Source organism: Mobula hypostoma, chromosome 25, assembly GCF_963921235.1.
Source record: "Mobula hypostoma chromosome 25, sMobHyp1.1, whole genome shotgun sequence".
Taxonomy (NCBI): domain Eukaryota; kingdom Metazoa; phylum Chordata; class Chondrichthyes; order Myliobatiformes; family Myliobatidae; genus Mobula; species Mobula hypostoma.
Window position 1 is genome coordinate 44581062 of NC_086121.1, and position 19358 is coordinate 44600419.

Genomic DNA, 19358 nt, shown 5'->3' on the forward strand with positions numbered 1-19358 from the left:
CTGGTTTGTATTTCAGCCTTTGAAGAATCTCTTTCACATGAAGGTAATATCTTTGAATTCGGTTACTGAACAAGTGATGAGATCCAACACATTTTTATATTTTAATCAGGTTTCAATAAAACATATAAGAAAACAATTAAAACACTTAAATCACAAATAATGAAAATCATGGAGTAAGACTCACTGTTTTGAATCCTCTTTGGTCATTGACTCTGCCGTAAACATGAGGCCTCCATGCGGACAGAGAAGTGCATTGTTGCCTACAGACGATACAGGACTGCATTTCGTTGGCTTCCTTCAGCAAGCAGAATCAAATGAAAGTAGTCAGAGGAGGGATTTCTAGCAATGCAATACACGTACAATGAAAGACAACTTTGCATGTAAATATTATAATGGAAAATTGCTTCAATGTCTCTGCTCAGATTGTAGCCTTACAAGGTAAGTTTCTCCTCTGTATCTTATGACTGTTAATTGAAGGTATCACTTTGACTTACAGTATACTGATGGACCTTTGTAATGATATCCCTTCCGTCTGTACAGTATCTTAATTGATGCTAGCTACTGTGCAAGGTACTGTGTGAACCCTGCTGAGGTAAGTTAATTATACCCAATATTGAGAATGCTGAAGCTATTCATGTTCAGCTCTCACCAACAGTGACAAGTTGCCAGCACAATTTCCATCAACATTCCTTCAAGTTTTCAAAAGGTTTAAATTACAGTACGCAGTAACAACATTTAAATTTTGATTAGCTTCATAACCAACACACAAGGATTAACATTTCATAACAGTAAATTATTTATCATGTCTGATTTGAATACAAGCAACACAAACAATGCATAGCATAATTGTTTAGAATCAGAATCAGATTTATTATCAGGTTTATTATGTGAACTTTATTAACAGCAGCAGCAGCAGTTCAATGCAATACATAATATAGCAAAAAAATTAAAAACAAATAAATTACAGCATATGTACCTGTATATTGAATAGATAAAAAATCTTACAAAAAACAGAAATACAGTATATTAAAAAAGTGAGGTAGTATCCAAGGGTTCAATGTCCATTTAGGAATTGGATGACAGAGGGGAAGAAGCTGTTCCTGAATCACTGAGTATGTGCCTTCAGGCTTCTGTACCTCCTACCTGATGGTAACAATAAGCATGCCCTGGGTGCTGGGGGTCCTTAATAATGGACGCTGCCTTTCTAAGACACCGCTCTTTGAAGATGTCCTGGGTACTTTGTAGGTTAGTACTGAAGATGGAGCCGACTAAACTTACGACCCTTTGCAGCTTCTTTCAATCCTATGCGGTACCCCCACACCCCCCCCCCCCGATTCCAGAGGAGTATGTCCACAATCACCTTTGTTTCCATCAGATTTAAGCAGCGATAGTTTACTTAATCGCATGAAGACATCATATTAATGTACTGACTTTGGAAGCAGTTGTGGTTTTTTGCTGTATCAGGCTGAAGCAAGAATATTTAATTGTATCCATTGAGAGTTCAGTTGCCACACGAGTTGCCATTCGAGGCGCCCTGTAAGTATACTACATGTATCTTTTACTCATTTGTCATGTGTCATTCCTGTAACTCATTCCCAATCACCATTTCTACAGGAGGCTAATAATGGACAAGAGAATTTCAGCATTGTGTATCAGCAATGTTGGTATTTATGTGTAATGCTAAAGAGACGAATATTCTTTTTCAATCTAATCTTTGAATCATATCAATTAATTTCAGATGATCTTTTAACCATTATAAATAACAGTGCACACTGCGCCAACACACCTGCATTAACTGCGGATTGGGTAAGCAGAGTACCTTTCCTGAATGACATCAGTAAACCAGACTTTTTAAGGAAATTTAATAGTTACACAATTATCATTATTGATAAAAGCATTTTCTTAAAAAAAAAACACGATTATTTTCAGTACTCCAGAATTACCTACCGAATACTGAAAGACCTAGATAGAGTGAATGCGAAGAGGTTGTTTCCAATAGCAGGAGAGTATAGAACCACAGGGCACAGATCCAGTAATTTAACTACAACATGCCACTGCCTAAGTGGGGAGCATTATCTACCATCAACACTCAGCTGACCAGTTCTCCTCAAACTTGGAAGAAGAGTACAGTAAGCAAAAAGATCACAGATGAGGAGTAACAACATCTTTCTAACTTTAAGTCCATGCTTGCTCCTAGCAGAGTAATCTAATCCAATCATTAGATGAGGAGCAGCACAGTAGTTAGTGTTATATTACAGCACCAGTGACCTAGGTTCAATTCTGTCACTGTCTATAAGGAGTTCTCCCCTATTCGCTTGGGTCTTCTCCAAGAATTCCAGCTTCCTCCCACTTTCCAAATATGTACAGTTTAATAGGTTAATTGGTCATGTGTGTGCAAACGGGTGGCACAGGCTCATCAGGCCAGAAGGACTTGTTACTTCGCTGTATTTCGAAATTTAAAAAAACCCAATTCCCCTCTATTTCCTTGTACCGCTGCAATTTATTCTGTTTCAAAACTCATCTATTTCACTTTCCTTTCTCACTTGGGTTAACTTACAGAGGCCAATTAAAACACATCTAAACACAATTAACACATCTCTGGGATGAGGAAGAAAACTGGAGCTTGCAGTAGAAACCATGATGTCATTGGGAGAACATACAAACTCAAAATAGACAATGTTATAGGTGAGGATCAAACCCAAATGATGTGAGGTAGCTGTCCTAATTGTTGTGCCATTCTGCTGCCCTACACTAATGAGTGACTCATTATCATGTCTTCTGGTTGTCTTGGCATATCCCATAGGTCTATAAAGAAAGAGAAAACGTGGGAAGGTCAGCAGAATCTGTGGAAAGTTAATGTTTTAGGTTTGAGAAGTGAACAGCAAACCTGAGGGATAAACCAATTTCAAAGTGTGTTTGCAAATCTATCTGGTGTAGATTTATCTGTCCACAACAATGCTGGAGAAAGTCTAACATTCACATTAAGAACCTCATGGTTACATGGCACTACTATTGCATTAAATTGGATAGGTTATAAACAGATCTGATAGCAAAAATTGTGCATCAGGAAAGTGCTGTGAGCCACCAGCAGAATTCCATTCCATTGCAAATGTAACTTGATATACCCCTCATTCAACCACTACCACCAGTCAGCAGACCTATGAAAATGAACAGCGCAGAGGTGTACCAAAAAATGAAATATTAACCTGGTGAAAATGCAACAAAAACTTCTATTGAGCAAAGCCATGCAAATACTAGGCAACGTAGTCACCAATAATCAGATCTAAGCTCTGCTGTTCAGTGATAGTCAGCAGTTAATGGTTTTCGAGAACAGCTAACTGGCAACAGCAGATCCAAGAAGGTTCCTATTCTTAGTTGTGAGAGGATCCAATATGTGTGCCCAATGACATAGTTGAAACATGTTCACTCATAGTTGAACATTTACAACATGTTCAGTCAGAAGTAGTTTACCCATGTCACTCCATTATTTAAAATGCACAGCATCACAGAAGCTAGTCCTCATTGATTTAATTGGCGCCATGGGATATCAAGAAAGAGATGAAACCATTGGATTCAACAAAGGCCATGGAACAAGACAATATTCCAAATCCAAACAAACAAGCTCAAAGCAGCTGCGGAGGTTGACTCTGTGGTTAAGAAGGCGTATGGAGTATTTGCCTTTGTCAATCGTGGAATGGAATTTAGGAGCCGAGAGGTAATGTTGCAGCTATATAGGACCTTGGTCAGACCCCATTTGGAGTACTGTGCTCAGTTCTGGTCACCTCACCACAGGAAGGATGTGGAGGCCATAGAAAGGGTGCAGAGGAGATTTACGATGTTGCCTGGATTGGGGAGCATGCCTTATGAGAAAAGGTTGAGTGAACTTGGCCTTTTCTCCTTGGAGCGACGGAGGATGACAGGTGACTTGATAGAGGTGTATAAGATGATGAGAGGCATTGATCCTGTGGATAGTCAGAGGCTTTTTCCCAGGGCTGAAATGGTTGCCACAAGAGGACACAGGTTTAAGGTGCTGGGGAGTAGGTGCAGAGGAGAGGTCAGGGGTAATTTTTTTTTAATTCAGAGAGTGGTGAGTGCATGGAGTGGGCTGCCAGCAACGGTGGTGGAGGTGGATACGATAGGGTCCTTTAAGAGACTTTTGGATAGGTACATGGAGCTTAGAAAAATAGAGGGCTATTAACAGTCAGTTACCACACAAAAAATCAGCTCAGCTGTATAAGCGCTGTGGCTATAACAAAAGGCCAAAAGCTTAAAGTGAATAACTCACCTTATGACACCGCAAAACATTTTCACAACCTGCAAGGAACAAGGAGGGTGAAGGAATACTCTCCATTTGCTGGAAGTGCAGCTGCATCCAATGTTTCTCAAGGTATTCAACACCATTCAGAGAACCATTTGTATGAATCTCTGACAAACAAAGCTGGTCCACCTCAAGGATGCGTGGTTAGCCCACTGCTCTACTCTCATGAGAACCATGACAGGGTGACTAGGCACGGCTCAACTGGCACCTATAAATGTGACGATGATACAACTACTGTTGGCAGGATTTCAGATGATGATGAGGAGGCATACAGGAGTGAGATAGATCAGCCAGTTGAGTGGAATCGCAGTAACAACCTTGCACTCAATGTCAGTAAGACAAAGGTATTATAGACTTTGGGAAGGGAAAGTTGAGGAACACACACCAATCCTTATTAAGGGATCAGCAGTGGAAAGGGTGAGCAGTTTTAAACTCCTGGGAGTCCGGATCTCTGAAGATCTATCCTGGGCACAACATATTGATGCAATTACAAAAAAGGCACGACAGCGGCTATATTTCATTAGAAGCTTGAGGAGGCTTGGTATGTTACCAAAGATTCTAACGAATTTCTACAGATGCACCGTTGAGGGCATTCTGACTGGTTGCACCACCATCTGGGATGGAGGAACCCACCGCACAGGATCGGAAAACGGCAGCAAAAAATTACAAAGTCAGCCAGCTCCACCTTGGACACTAGCCTCCCTAGCATCGAGGACACCTTCAAAAGGCAATGCTTCAAAAAGGCGGCATCCATCATTAAGGACCCCCATCACCCATGACATTTCCTCTTCTCATTATTACCATCAAGAGGTAGAGGAGCCTGAAGACACACATTTGAAGTCCTGCCGAAGGGCCTCGGCACAAAACATCAACTGTACTTTTGTCCATAGATACTGCCTGGCCAGCTGAGTTCCTCCAGCATTTTGTGTGTGTTGCTTGATGCTTTAGAAACAGCTTCTTCTCCTCTGCCGTCAGATTTCTGAATGTACACTACCTCACTATTTCTTTCTTTTTTTTTGCACTACTTATTTAATTATATATTTATTATTTTAATTTATAATTTTTTTATTATCCAACACAATGTACCTCCATTGCAAAACATCATCTTTCACGACATATGCCAGTGGTAATAAACCTGATTCTGATACCACATGTACCATCTTGGAAATGGACTACAGTACTCAACTACGCTATTTCAACAGCACCTCTCAAACTGTCCAACAAGCACAAGGGAACAACACAACCTTACCATTCCCAATATGTGTCTTATCCTTTCTTGAAAATATTACTGGTCACACTAGCTTGTTCTAACCACACCGTTACAAAGTACCCATTTGAGCAACACTCGGTTCATATTCACCATCTCACATATTCCATCACTGCGTTCCAAGGCTGTAGTGGGCACCACTTACAAGCACCTACTTGCCAAAATTGCTAGGAGAGCACCTATATCTATTCTGGAAATTACGGAGTTTGCATGACTTTGCCCTTGCAGAAAAATTAAAGCGCTTAATACTCCCTTGGTTAATGCTGTGGAAGGACTCAGCTACTCCTCATGATCAAATTGACAACCCATGAACAATTTGGGACATACATCAGCGACACATATGTTACATTGAGATCAAATTACGAGGGGTGATTGATAAGTTCATGGCCTAAGGTAGAAGGAGTCAAATTTAGAAAACCTAGCTCATTTATTTTTCCTACATTTACACACTTAGTCCAGTGGTCGTAGAGCATATGGATCCCTTCTTTGTAGAAGTCGGCATCTTGGACCTCCAGAAGTGGTCCACAGCAGGGGTGATTGATATGTTCTTGGCCTACGGTAGAAGATGAGTTATTAACTTCAAACTTCCTGCATTTTCACTCAAAGAGTTGAACTGCACATGCATTTAACAAGAGTTGTATATCTCATCTCCTTCTACCTTAGGCCATGAACTTATCAATCACGCCTGCTGTGGACCACTTCCACAAAGAAGGGATCCGTACACTCCACAACCGCTGGACTAAGTGTGTACATGTAGGAGGGGACTATGTCGAAAAATAAATCTGCTTGGTTTTCTAAAATTGACTCCTTCTAACTTAGGCCACAAACTTATCAATCACCCCTCGTATATTAGCTCTACTTTAATTTTCTAGGAAGACACTCCAATGGCACAAGATTGGTTCGATTATAGCCTTACGTATGCCTATTTCTACTAGGAGCTTGACTATCAACTGACTTTCTCTGTCAACCCACACCTTTTCATCCTATACCCACCCATATCATTCTGTTTGCGAATGTCCTACATTACAAGTTCAGGCCACTCTCCTCAAACAAGAAAATGATATTTATTCGGCAAAGAATGAAGCATCAATGACTAGCCAAGTTTGTCTCATCTCAACTTCCACCCCCAAACTGACTCCATTGCACAACAATCATTTTGGATGACTTCATGAAAGATCAACTTTAATGATTCTGAACAGTGAAGGTTCTTGGTTGTACTAAGTCAGTGGTCCCCAACCAAGGAAACAATATGATTTGGCGATAGGAGTAAGCTGCACCTTTCCTCATTCCTTGTCATGCCCACTGCTGAGCCATTACGCATGCGAGGTCATTACCCGCGCGCCATCCATGTCAACGCGGGAAGAAGATCAACTCCTCGAGCTTGCAAATGATGGCGGGCTGAAAAGTATGTTTGACATAACATCTCTGCCGGCATTCTGGGTCAAAGTCAAGGCTAAATATCCTGAGATAGCCAGGAAAGCAGTGAAAACGTTGCTTCCATTTCCAACATATCTCTGCAATGAATGCAACGAAAACCAAATTGCGGAATACACTGGACATAAGGAACCCCCTTCGAGTATCGCTGTCTCCAGTCACTCCTCGACAGGACTGTCTTGTTGCAGGGAAACAAGCCCAGGGCTCCCATTGATTCAGCGATATTGGTGCGTTGCAATGATTTTATATGTTCATACGGGGAAAATATGTGCTGTGTGTTTAATATCTAAACGTTACTTAAAATGTTATGATGCTATTGACTTACTTATATAACCATATAACAATTACAGCATGGAAACAGGCCATCTCTGCCCTTCTAGTCCGTGCCGAACGCTACTCTCACCTAGTCCCACCAACCTGCACTCAGCCCATAACCCTCCATTCCTTTCCTGTCCATATACCTATCCAATTTTTCTTTAAATGATAATATCGAACCTGCCTCAACCACTTCTACTGGAAGTCCGTTCAACACTTACTTCAAGCTCCCCGTCCTCCCCTGATAATTGACTTATCACTATATTCATGCGAGGAAAATATGCGCTGTATGTTTAATATTAAATTCGTTAGAGAAATCCTTTTAGAAATGAAATTGAGTGTATTAGCCACTTATCACATATATTCCGGTCGTGATTAACACTGCCCCCCCCCCGCCACAGAATCGCCAAAAATAATTTGTAGAAAAAAAAGGCACGTACATGCATGCGCAAATCACGCATGCGTACTGGTGCCCGCGCAAGGCTTCCTGGTCATTGTAGTCTCTTGGGGTAAACAACGTATTTGACTGCTACTCTTGTCCGTTGGCAATCCTACCCCCCCCACCCCACCCCCTGGGTCGGCCGGTCCACAAGAATATTGTCAATATGAAACCGGTCCGCAGTGCAAAAAAGGTTGGGGAACCCTGTGCTAAGTAATGAACACTATACATTTATTTCCCTTGGAGGAAAGGAAGTTAGAACATGATATTAACGTAATATTACATATTGTTAAAAGTGTGAAACATTCAAATTGAAGTGCCCTAATAAAGTTTACATTTCATAAAATGTTACTTCAAGTTAATTTCAAGCCAATAAACATCTGCTTAAATCAGTTATGAGTAAGCTAAATATTAATTTAGAATGAGCATGGAAGCACAGGTCGAATTAAAGTAAAATGCTGACTACTCCATTCAACATTCAGTATGTCATGAGATAGATTTCTCATTGTTTATAAAGTATTACTTTTAAAAATGTGCAATGTTGAAATAGGCTTAGAAGCAAGCCGAAAAATACTGTCCTTACCAAAAAAAAATCTTTGGTGCTGGTACAAAGAGGAGTTATCATCTCAGAGTGTATGGGAACTTATGTGTCCCTGGAATGTGAGGTCAATACTCTGATTTTAAAGAAAAGCCTATTGAAAGAAAAATTCAAACTCAGAAAACTGCAGCAATGGGTGTGCCAGTGAGTCTCACTTCAGTGATTGGTAAATTGATGGAGAAGATCCTGAGAGGCAGGATTTATGAACATTTGGAGAAGCATAATATGATTAAGAATAGTCAGCATGGCCTTGTCAAAGGCAGGTCGTGCCTTACGAGCCTGATTGAATTTTTTGAGGATGTGACTAAACACATTGATGAAGGTAGAGCCGTAGATGGAGTGTATATGGATTTCAGCAAAGCATTTGACAAGGCACCCCATGCAAGGCTCATTGAGCAAATAACGAGGCATGGGATCCAAGGGGACCTTGCTTGGTGGATCCAGAACTGGCTTGCCCACAGAAGGCAAAGAGTTGTTGTAGATGGATCATATTCTGTATGGAGGTCGGTGACCAGTGGTGTGCCTCAGGGATCTGTTCTGGGACCCCTACTCTTTGTGATTTTTATAAATGATCGTGTTGAAGTAGTGGAGGGATGGGTTAGTAAATTTGCTGATGACACAAAGGTTGGGGGTGTTGTGGATAGTGTGCTGGGCTGTTAAGAGTTTACAGCGGGACATTGATAGGATGTGAAACTGGACTGAGAAGTGGCAGATGGAGTTCAACCCAGATAAGTCTGAGGTGGTTCATTTTAGTAGGTCAAATATGATGGCAGAATATAGTATTAATGGTAAGACTCTTGGCAGCGTGGAGGATCAGTGGGATCTTGAGGTCCGAGTCCATAGGACACTCAAAGCTGCTGTGCAGGTTGACTCAGTGGTTAAAAAGGCATATGGTGCATTGGCCTTCATCAACCGTGGGATTGAGTTTAAGAGTCGAGAGGTAATGTTGCAGCTATATAGGACCCTGCTCAGACCTCACTTGGAGTACTGTGCTCAGTTCTGGTCGCCTCACTATAGGAAGGATGTGGAAACCATGGAAAGGGTGCAGAGGAGATTTACATGGATGTTGCCTGGATTGGGGAGCATGCCTTATGAGAATAGGTTGAGTGAACTTGGCCTTTTCTCCTGGGAGCAGAGGAGGATGAGAGGTGACCTGATAGTGGTGTACAAAATAGTGAGAGGCGTTGATCATGTGGATAGTCAGAGGCCTTTTCCCAGGGCTGAAATGGCTAGCATGAGAGGGCATTGTTTCAAGTTGCTTGGAAGTAGGTACAGAGGAGATGTCGGGGTAAGGTTTTTCATGCAGAGAGTGGTGAGTGTGTGGAATGTGCTGCCGGCAGTGGTGGTGGAGGCTGAGGAAATGATAGGGTCTTTTAAGAGACTCCTGGATAGGTACATGGAGCTTAGAAAAATAGAGGGTTATGGGTAAGCCTAGGTAGTTCTAAGGTAAGGACATGTTCAGCAGAGCTGTAGGTTTTCTATGTTCCTAAAGTTGAAAAGCTGAGAGCAAATTTGTAGATCTGAAAATATTTCAAAATAAAAATTGCAATGATTTAATGATGAAGAGTTGGACAATACTAAGTGCTGGTGATAATAAATGAAAGTATCTGGGTGCACATCTGGACCAAGGTGTGATACTCCCGGAAAGACAAGTGATAATTGTGTTATCCCTTTGGTTTTTGCTATTTGTGGAATTGATTAATGGGAAAACTATTTTCCAAGTAAAATACAAATGACATCACTCCAATTATTAAAATGAAAAGTTATTTTTCAACAGTGTTTAGAAACTCATTTGATTCTTCTTTTTTTATTTATAAAAAACAGAATTGATATAAAACAAAATCACCTGATAAACTTCTTCCATTCTTCAACAAAAAACTGGGAAACAACATAAAGAACATCAGTTTCCTGGAAAACAAATTAAGAAACTGTAAATAAAAATATCACAATATTATATGTTACATTATTAAATCAAGTTAGTCAAAGCAGTTCATATTCATCTTTGGAGAAGTATGAGAAATGAGGCTGTATGTTAATAAAAGCATTAGCCAAGGCAGTTATAGATATTAAAACATATTCTTAAGTAGTATTTTGCTAATGATCAATATTATTGCTCATATTCTTTTTGTTCCTGAAAGTCTGCTGTTATCCTGGTTGAATCCAGTGGCATTTAACAAAAATATGCTGGAATAGCTCAGATTAGTTAGCATCTATTAAGAGAGAATAAGTGCTTCGATTCAATAAACTTCCAACAGCATTGATCTATTTCTCTCTTTTCACAGGTGCTGCCTGACCACTTGAGAATTCTGCTTCTGAATTATCAATTCTCTGAAGAATTCTCCCCAAACAGAGGCCAAAATTTCGTGATGAGAATTAAAAAGCTGGAGGCCATCCCCTGGTGCCTTTGCCCCTTCCCAAAGTACAAGAATATTAGGTTATTGTCAAACAAAATTTGCCAAGAACCCTATTTTCTCCTCTTTGCTATTAAAACAACCATCAATTCTGCTCACTCATCAATTTTGTTAAAGTCCATGCCTCCTTATAATGCTGCTCAATGTAAGTTTGGATTTTAGTACTATTAGACCATAAGACATAGGAGCAGAATTAGGCCATTCAGCCCATTGAGTCTACTCTGCCATTCCATCATGGCTGATCCCAGATCCCACTCAACCCTATACACCTGCCTTCTCGCCATATCCTTTGATGCCCTTGACCAATTAGGGAACCATCAACCTCCAACCTAAATATCCACATGGACTTGGCCTCCACCGCAGTCTGTGACAGAGCATTCCACAGATTCACTACTCTCTGGCTAAAAAAATTCCTCCTTACCTCTGTTCTAAAGGGTCACCCCTCAATTTTGAGGCTGTGCCCCCAAATTCTGGATACCCCACCATAGGAAACATCCTCTCCACATCCACCCTATCTAGTCCTTTCAACTTAATAAATATTATTCAATAAATAATGAGAACTAATTATATTTTCTAATTTCAAAAAAGAGAACACTTCCAGAAGTGTGTTAACCTAGAATAACATCCAAAAATTAACGAAATAATACATTTCACATTTATTAATGTTATGTGACAATGTCTGCCCAGCCAAATGAACATATTGCACCTGAATCAGCTTTACTTACCTTTTGCTCCTTTCCTTTTCTGCACAAGCATATCTAATTGCCTCAATCACATTTAATAATTTTAACAATTTACTTCCATTGTTCTGTTCAATGGAAACACAATCAGTTTTCTGTTCCATATTACTTCTTTGAATTTTGCTCACTGATACTTGAATACAGAAGTGACAATGATGTCTAATTGACCTGAAAGTTTCTTTTATTCATGTTCAGAGGATCAAATAAAATCACTTGAAATCGCCTTTTTTTAAGAGCAAAACCTTGCCAACTTTCATTATCATACGTAAGTCTTTTTAAATTCTCAAGAGGTAATAACTTGATTTTACATTAATTACATACTTACAGGACTGCTTTTACCCATATTATTCTGCTCATTTCACTTACAGTCAATTTTCAAACTAAAGAGGTAGGTTGATCAAATACCACCTTCTCTAATGCTTTTGAAAGATTACGTGGCTGCTACTTTGTGCAAAGAAATCTACCATTAGTTCAAGGTTAATTATCATTCAACCGTATATGAATATAGCTAAACGAAGCAAAGTTCCTCCGGGGCCAAACTGCAAAACATATTACCAACAACACATAGTACATATAGTTATGACAGCAAAAAATATGGTGACCAAAATAACGCACAGATCCCTGAAAGGCATAGCCTGTCGATTGATGATACATGGCATGTGGTCCTGGTCTAGCTTGTTCTTCCACTGAACATAACACTGGAGAACAGCACCAATGGGAGGGGTCAGCCCTCAACCCAGCACAGACTCCAGTGTGACCACAGAGGTCTCTGCTCCCTCCCACATAGGGTTGCCAACTGTCCCGTATTAGCCGGGACAACCCGTATATTGGGCTAAAAATTGGTTTGTCCCATACGGGACCGCCCTTGTCCCGTATTTCCCCTGCTAAGGTAGTGTTCCTATGAAACCGTTCGTAAGCTGAAATGGCATAAAGCGAAGAAGCAATTACCATTAATTTATATGGGAAAATTTTTTTGAGCGTTCCCAGACCCAAAAAAAACCTACCAAATCATACCAATAACACATAAAATCTAAAATAACACTAACATATAGTAAAAGCAGGAATGATATGATAAATACATAGCCTATATAAAGTAGAAATAATGTACGTACAGTGTATCAGAATCGGGAAGATTAAGGCAAAACCAATTTGGAGAAAAAAATCCACACAGGTGCCCGCGCAAGGCTTCACGGTCATGGAAGTCTTTCTCGGGGTAAACATAAGCGTCCTGTATTTGACTGCTACTTTTGTCCCTTATTTGGGAGTGAGAAATTTGGCAACCCTACTCCCACACCACCTTGGCATCGCCTCCCCTGGGTGGCTGCAACAGGAATCACTGTAGCCCGAGGGCTTAGTCTTTGCCACAAGGGAAACAATGCAGCTCCCCTGCTGTTGGTTTTGCTGATGAACCAATGCAGTGGACTTGCATTACCAATGTCCACCATGATCTTGCGATCACAAGAAAATTGTCCACACCAATTACTCACACTTTCTTTGGACTGTACAATGCCTCAACACAACATTAGTACACAACAAGTCTAGGTGACAATACAACGGTAGGTAATAAGTACAGCTCTATCACTATTGAGCAACTCACTGATGGGGTAGACCTGCAGTATTGATAACCAGCAGTGTCTTGCGATTGTAAAAAAGACAAAGAACAAATAATTACATCTTTGGTTAGATGCGGAATGGCCGCTGCATCTGAGTGTGTGCCATCTTACCAGAAACCAGCATAAAGAGCAATGTGTACAGAACAAATAGTCTATACTGAATAGTCTATAGTAAATACATGTTGAGGAATAAACATTAGTTAGGATCTTGGCTCCTGTGTTATCTTCAAATTATGCTTTGAGATCTTCTCCATTCAAGCAGAGTTTTGTAGGAGAAATGAAACACATGGTCATTGGTGTAATTTCTCCTACAAATGACGCCAATGACCCAGCAAAGATGCACCCATACTAGACCCAGGTTGACGGCAGTTCCATCCCCCAAGGTGACCAGAACCTCTGAAATTAAATGAGGTGGTTATCCCCAGTATAAAAGTAGCACAAGCAGATCAGAGCATCTTGGAATTCCTGCCTCTCCTAAGTTACATTTCCATGATGATGGCCTACAGAAATGCCAGATCTAGTCTTAAGAAGTTCTGACAACGGGGTTTTAAAAGGCATGACTCTGAGGTATGAAAAGCTGTTTTTATGAGAAGTACTCAAAAACCTAAAAAGGCATTTTCTAATATATTATAAAGTTTGAGGATCAGAAATAATTATCTGCACTCCTGGTAGGCTGATCCAGAAGATTAAGATGTATGGCAGAACTGAACAGATTGGGTAACTGTCGCCATTTTCAACGGGATCCCACCACCAAACACAACTTTACCTCCCTCTCACTCACTGCTTTCCACAGGGATCACCCTCTATGAGATTCTTTTCTCTATTCCTCCCTGGCCAGTGATCTTCCTCCTAGCATATCCCTGCAAGTGGAAGAACTGCTAAATCTGTTTTCACCTCCTCTCTCACCTCCATTCAGGGCCTCAAACAGTCTTTCCAGGTGAGGCAACACTTCACCTGCATGTCTGTTTCACCTCAAGCAGTACTTTATGTACTTTATGAATCCTTCAGTCAGTCACAAGAATTGCAAATCAGGGTCAGGTAAAATTTCTATAGATTCCAGCATATGCAGGGGTGAAGGGGAATGAGAGGGTGGATGAGTTGGCAAAGAGGGCGTTAAAGAAAGAAAATATAGAAATGCATTAGTATCAGTAAAGCAGAGGTTAAGTGTGTAATCTGGGAAAAAATCAACCAAATGTGCCAAGAAAGATGGGACAGGGAGGGGAAAGGGAGGCATTTATATCAAATACAAAAAAGTGTTGCAGGTACTGGGGGAGGTAGTGGTTCCACAAGAGAGGAAACTGGATGGACTAGGTTAAGGCTGGGGCACTGTGCATTAAACAAAACATTAAAAATGATAGGGAAACACCAGACAGGATTGTGTGAGGAATGTCAGGAAGAGGAGTTAGTAGAACATGCTGTTCTGAGTTGCAGGAAGTATGGGATACAGAGAGAGATGATGAGAATTAATCTAAGGGAATTGGGGGTGCAGGAATTCACATTAAAAGGGTTGCTAGGCATGGGTGAGAGAGCACAGGTTAAGGTATTTTTAGCTTTCTTAAGGGGTACAGGGGTTTTTTTTATAGGATATGACGGATAAGCAGGAATAGGGTACTAGGATGGCCAAAGAGGGGAGGATAAAGTGTAGATTAGGGTATGTGCGTGTGTGTGATTGGGTGAAGGGATTTAGAATATTGCACACTCCGGAGCAGAAGGTGGTGGTAATGCACCATTAAGCTGAGTGCCAACTGCTGTAAAACAAGACGGAGAGAGAGGGAGTCTGTCTTGGTCATCTACTGCATCCGGTGCTATGGTGAGACCCAATGTAGATTGGGAACTAGCTTTATCAAGCTCCTTTGTTCTGCCCACAAAAAACAGGAATTCCAAGGGGCCAACAACTTTAATTCCACTGCCCATTCCCATTCCGATATGGTGGTGCATTCCCTCCTCTAACTGCTCAATGAGGCTACTCTCAGGTTGGGGGTGCAATACCTCATATTCCTCCAACCTGACAGCATGTACATCAATTTTTTTAACTTCTGGTAATTTTTCTCCCTTTTCCCTCCCCTCTTTTTCCACTCCTCTTCTGGCTCCCCTCTTACCCCTTCTCTTCTCCTCACCAGCCTATTACCTCCATCTGGTGCCCCTCCTCCTTCCCTTTCTCCTACGGTCAATTCTGTACTCCTATCAGATTCTTTCTTCAGCCATTTACCTTTTTCCACCTCTCAGCTTCTCACTTCATCTCCTACCCCCACCCACCTACAGGTGGCTTCACCTATCACCTTCCATCTTGTACTCTGTCTCTTCCCCCCACTTTTTTTTTCACGCTTCTTCCCCCTTCCTTTCATGTCCTGATTAAAGGTCTTGGCCCAAAACTTCGGCTCTTTATTCCTCTCCATAGATGCTGCCTGAGCTGCTGAGTTCCTCCAGTGTTATTTTGGATTTCTAGTATCTGCAGAATATCCTGTGTTTATGATTAAGATACATGTGACTTTGCTCTTTGGATTTGCAATCAGCTTGCCCACAGAAGACACAAAGTAGTGTTTTATTAGACCTATTCTGTCTTTAAGTCCATACCTACTGGTGTTCAGCATGAATCCGTACTGGGACCTCTGCTGTCTGTGACATGTACACAGTAAATGACTTTAATTGAAAACCTAGACGGGTGGGTTAGTAAGTGTGCAGGTGACACAAATACTGGTGGGACTGTGGAGAAATGGCAGATGGTTGCTTTATCCAGCTACGTATGAGGGCAAATCGTTGTATAATCTAGCTAAGTATCAGGTGTTAGGAGATCAAAGATGTAAAGAGACAGTACACAGTTAATGGCAGGACCCTTAAGTGTTGAGGTACAGAACCTTTTGGTGGGCTACAATCATTGCAAGAAGTCCTTTATCGGTGAGGCAGCGTGAGCTTTAAAAAGCTCAGGGCTTTCTAGAACTTCTCAGCAGATTGTAATCATTGCAAAATGTTGTGGGTTGGTGAGGCAGTATCAGGGTTAAAAAGAGCTCAGGGTCTTTCAGAACTTTTCAAAGGGCTACAATCATTGCAAGAAGGCATTTGTTGGTGAAGCACCAAGAGGTTTAACAAGAGCTTGGGGCTTTCGGAACACTTTGGTGGGCTGCAATCATAACGATCTCTCAGGCACTCAGCAGGAGCCAAGAAAAAAAGAGGTGAGGTGTAAACAGTCTGGCCATTGTTGGAGGGATAGGTGCTAGAGAGACCAAGCTTTGGCTCAACAGGCTTAGTTGAGAACAAGTGCAGTCTATAACTTAAGCTTGAGAAATTGGAGGTATAACAAGTGTAGGCAGGATGGTAGTTAAGGCAGTAGAATGCTCCTCCTTTGATCTGTGGGATTTCAGGGTACCTCACAGTCTCCCTGATGACTACATCTGCAGGAAGTGCACCCAACTTGAGCTCCTGACTGACAAGGTCAATGAATTGGAGCTGGATGTACTCAGGATCATTTGGGAGGCTGAAAGCCTCATAAATGAGACTTCTACTGAGGTGGTCACACCCAGAATGTAAGCTCCAGATAGTGGATGGGCCACCGAGAAGGAAGGAAAGTATTCAGTCAGTTCAGGGCTATTTCCCTCAGCAACAAATATACCTGTTTGGACATTGCTGGGGGACACAGTAGCAGCAGCCAGTGGCCGGATCTGAGGCTCAGCAGGGAAGGGTCAGGTCTGGCAGAGTGATAGTGATAAGAGACTTGGTAGTTAGGGGGTGGATAGGAGATTCTGGGGCCGCAAAAGAAATGCCAGGACGCTATGTTGCCTCCCAGATGTCTCAGAAAGAGGGAGGGTGTGCACATTGGCACCAATGACACAGGTAAAAAGGAGGAAGAGGTCCTGCGCAGTGAGTGTAGAGAGATAGGGAGGAGGCTGAAGAGTGGACCTTCAAGGTACTCCCAGTGCCTCATGCTAGGCAGGTTAGGAATAAGATGATAATACAGATGAATAGTTGGCTGAGTAAGTGGTGCGGGAGGGGGCAGGGTTTCAGGTTTCTGGACCATAGGGATCTCTTCTAGGGAAGGTATCACCTCTACCAAAAGGATGGGTTACACCTGAACCCGAAATTGTATAAAGAGGTAGGCAGAGGATGTGGTGTGGCCCTGTTGGTTAAAAATGAAATCAAATCTTGAGAAAGGAGTGACATAGGATCAGAAGATGTAGAGTCCTTGTGGGTAAAGTTAAAGAACTGCAAAGATAAAAAGACACTGATGCAAGTTATATATAGGCCTCCGAACAGTAGCTAGGATGTGGGATAAAATTACAATGGGAGATAGAAAAGGAATGTAAAAAGGGTAACGTTACAATAGTCAATATGCAGATCTATTGGGAAAATTAGGTTGGTGATGTATCCCAAGAGGGGGAATTTGTAGGAAGCTTATGAGTTTTTTTTTAAGAGCAGCTTAAAGTTAAGCCCACTAGGGGAAAAGCAATTCTGGATTGGTTATTGTATAATGTACAGGATTTGATTTGGGAGCTTAAAGTAAAGGAACTGTTAGGAGCAAGTGATCAAAATACGATAGAGCAAACACGAGGAAATCTGCAAATGCTGGATTTCAAGCAACACAAATAAAAATTGCTGGTGAACACAGCAGGCCAGGCAGCATCTATAGGAAGAGGTACAGTCGATGTTTTGGGCCGAGACGTTTTGTCAGGAATTCACCTGGCAGTTTGAGAGGGAGAAGATAAAGTCGCATGAATCAGTGTTACATTAAAATAAAGAGAATTACAGAGGCATGAAAGAGGAGATGGCCAAAGTTGACTGGAAGCGGAATTACGGCGGAACAGCAATGGCTGGAGTTTCTGGGAGTTATTTGGAAGGCACAGGACAGATACATCCTAAAGATGAAGAAACATTCTAAAAGGGAGGATGAGGTAACCGTGGCTGACAATGCAAGTCAAAGTCAGCATAAAAGCGAAAGAGGGGGCATATAATATAGCAAAAATCAGTAGTAAGTAAGTTTTTAAAAACCAAAAGAAGAAAGCTAAAAAACCAGAAGGGGAGAAAAGATTAAATATGAAGATAATTTAGCCAAAACTGTAAAAGATGATACCAACATGTTTTTTCAGATATATTAAGAATAAAAAAGAGCCAAGAGTGGATATCAGACCACTAGAAAACGACACTAGAGAGGTAGTAATTGGGCACAAAGAAATGGCGCATACAGTTAGCAAGTATTTTGCGTCAGTCTTCAACTGTGGAACACACTAGCAGTATGCCAGAAATTCGACAGTGTCAAGGGACAAAAGTGAATGTACTTAGTATTCCCAAGGTGAAGGAGCTTAGGAAGCTGAAAGGTCTGAAGGCAGATATGTCACCTGAATGAGATGGACTACACCCCAGGGTTTTGAAAGAGGTAGCTGAAGAGATTGTTGAGGCATTAGTCATGATTTTTAAAAAATCACTAGATTCTGGAGAATTGGAAAAAAGCAAATGTCACTCCACTCTTTAAGGGAGGGAGGCAGAAGAGAGGAAATTATAGGACAGTTAGCCTGACCTCAGTGGTTGGGAAGATGTTGGAGTCCATTACTAAGGATGAGGTTTTGAGGTACTTGGAAGCATATGACAGAACAGGCTGAAGTCAAGGGGAACTCTTACCCAACAAATCTATTGGAATTCTTTGAGGAAATAACCGGCAGGATAGACAAAGGAGAGTCAGTGAGTGTTGTTTATTTGAAATTTCAGAAGGCCTTTGACAAGATGCCGCACACGAGGCTGCTTAACAAGATAAGAAAAGATCAAGGCAAGATACTAGCATGCATAGAAGATGGCTGACTGGCAAGAGGCAAAGAGTGGAAATAAAGGGGGCCTATTCTGGTTGGCTGGCAGTGACTAGTGGTGTTCTGCAGGGGTCGGTATTGGGACCACTTCTTTTCACTTTATATGTCAATGTTTTGGATGACGGTTTTGTGGCCAAGTTTGCGGACAATGCGCAGAAGGTAGAAAAATAGGTGGAAGGGCAGGTAGTGCTGCGAAAGCAGAGAGTCTTAGAAGGCCTTAGATTGGGAGAATGGGCAATGAAGTTGCAGATGGAATATAATGTAGTGAAGTGTATGGTCATGTATTTTGGCAGAAGGAATAAAAGCATAGACTATTTTTTAAATGGGTAGAAAATTCAAACATCAGAGGTGGATTCCCTAAAGCTTATCTTGCAGGTTGAGTTAGTGGTATAGAAGGCAAATGCAATGTTAGCACTCATTCTGAGAGGACTGGC

General features: G+C 41.4%; 1 protein-coding gene across 6 annotated transcripts in view; it reads right to left on the bottom strand.

Annotated features, from left to right (window-relative positions):
• Positions 1–19358, bottom strand: part of usp48 (ubiquitin specific peptidase 48) — a 243158-nt gene that overhangs the window by 34265 nt on the left and 189535 nt on the right. For 5 of the 6 annotated variants that reach the window (XR_010016075.1, XR_010016074.1, XR_010016076.1 and 2 more), the window contains 2 exons: positions 10218–10279; positions 185–295 (listed from right to left, as the gene is read on the bottom strand). Coding sequence is in view for 3 of the 6 variants with exons in the window: in XM_063033067.1 (XP_062889137.1) it covers positions 185–295; positions 10218–10279 (173 nt within the window). In the remaining 3 variants the exon portion in view is untranslated. The remainder of the gene's footprint in view (positions 1–184; positions 296–10217; positions 10280–19358) is intronic. The other variant, XM_063033066.1, reaches the window with a different exon arrangement.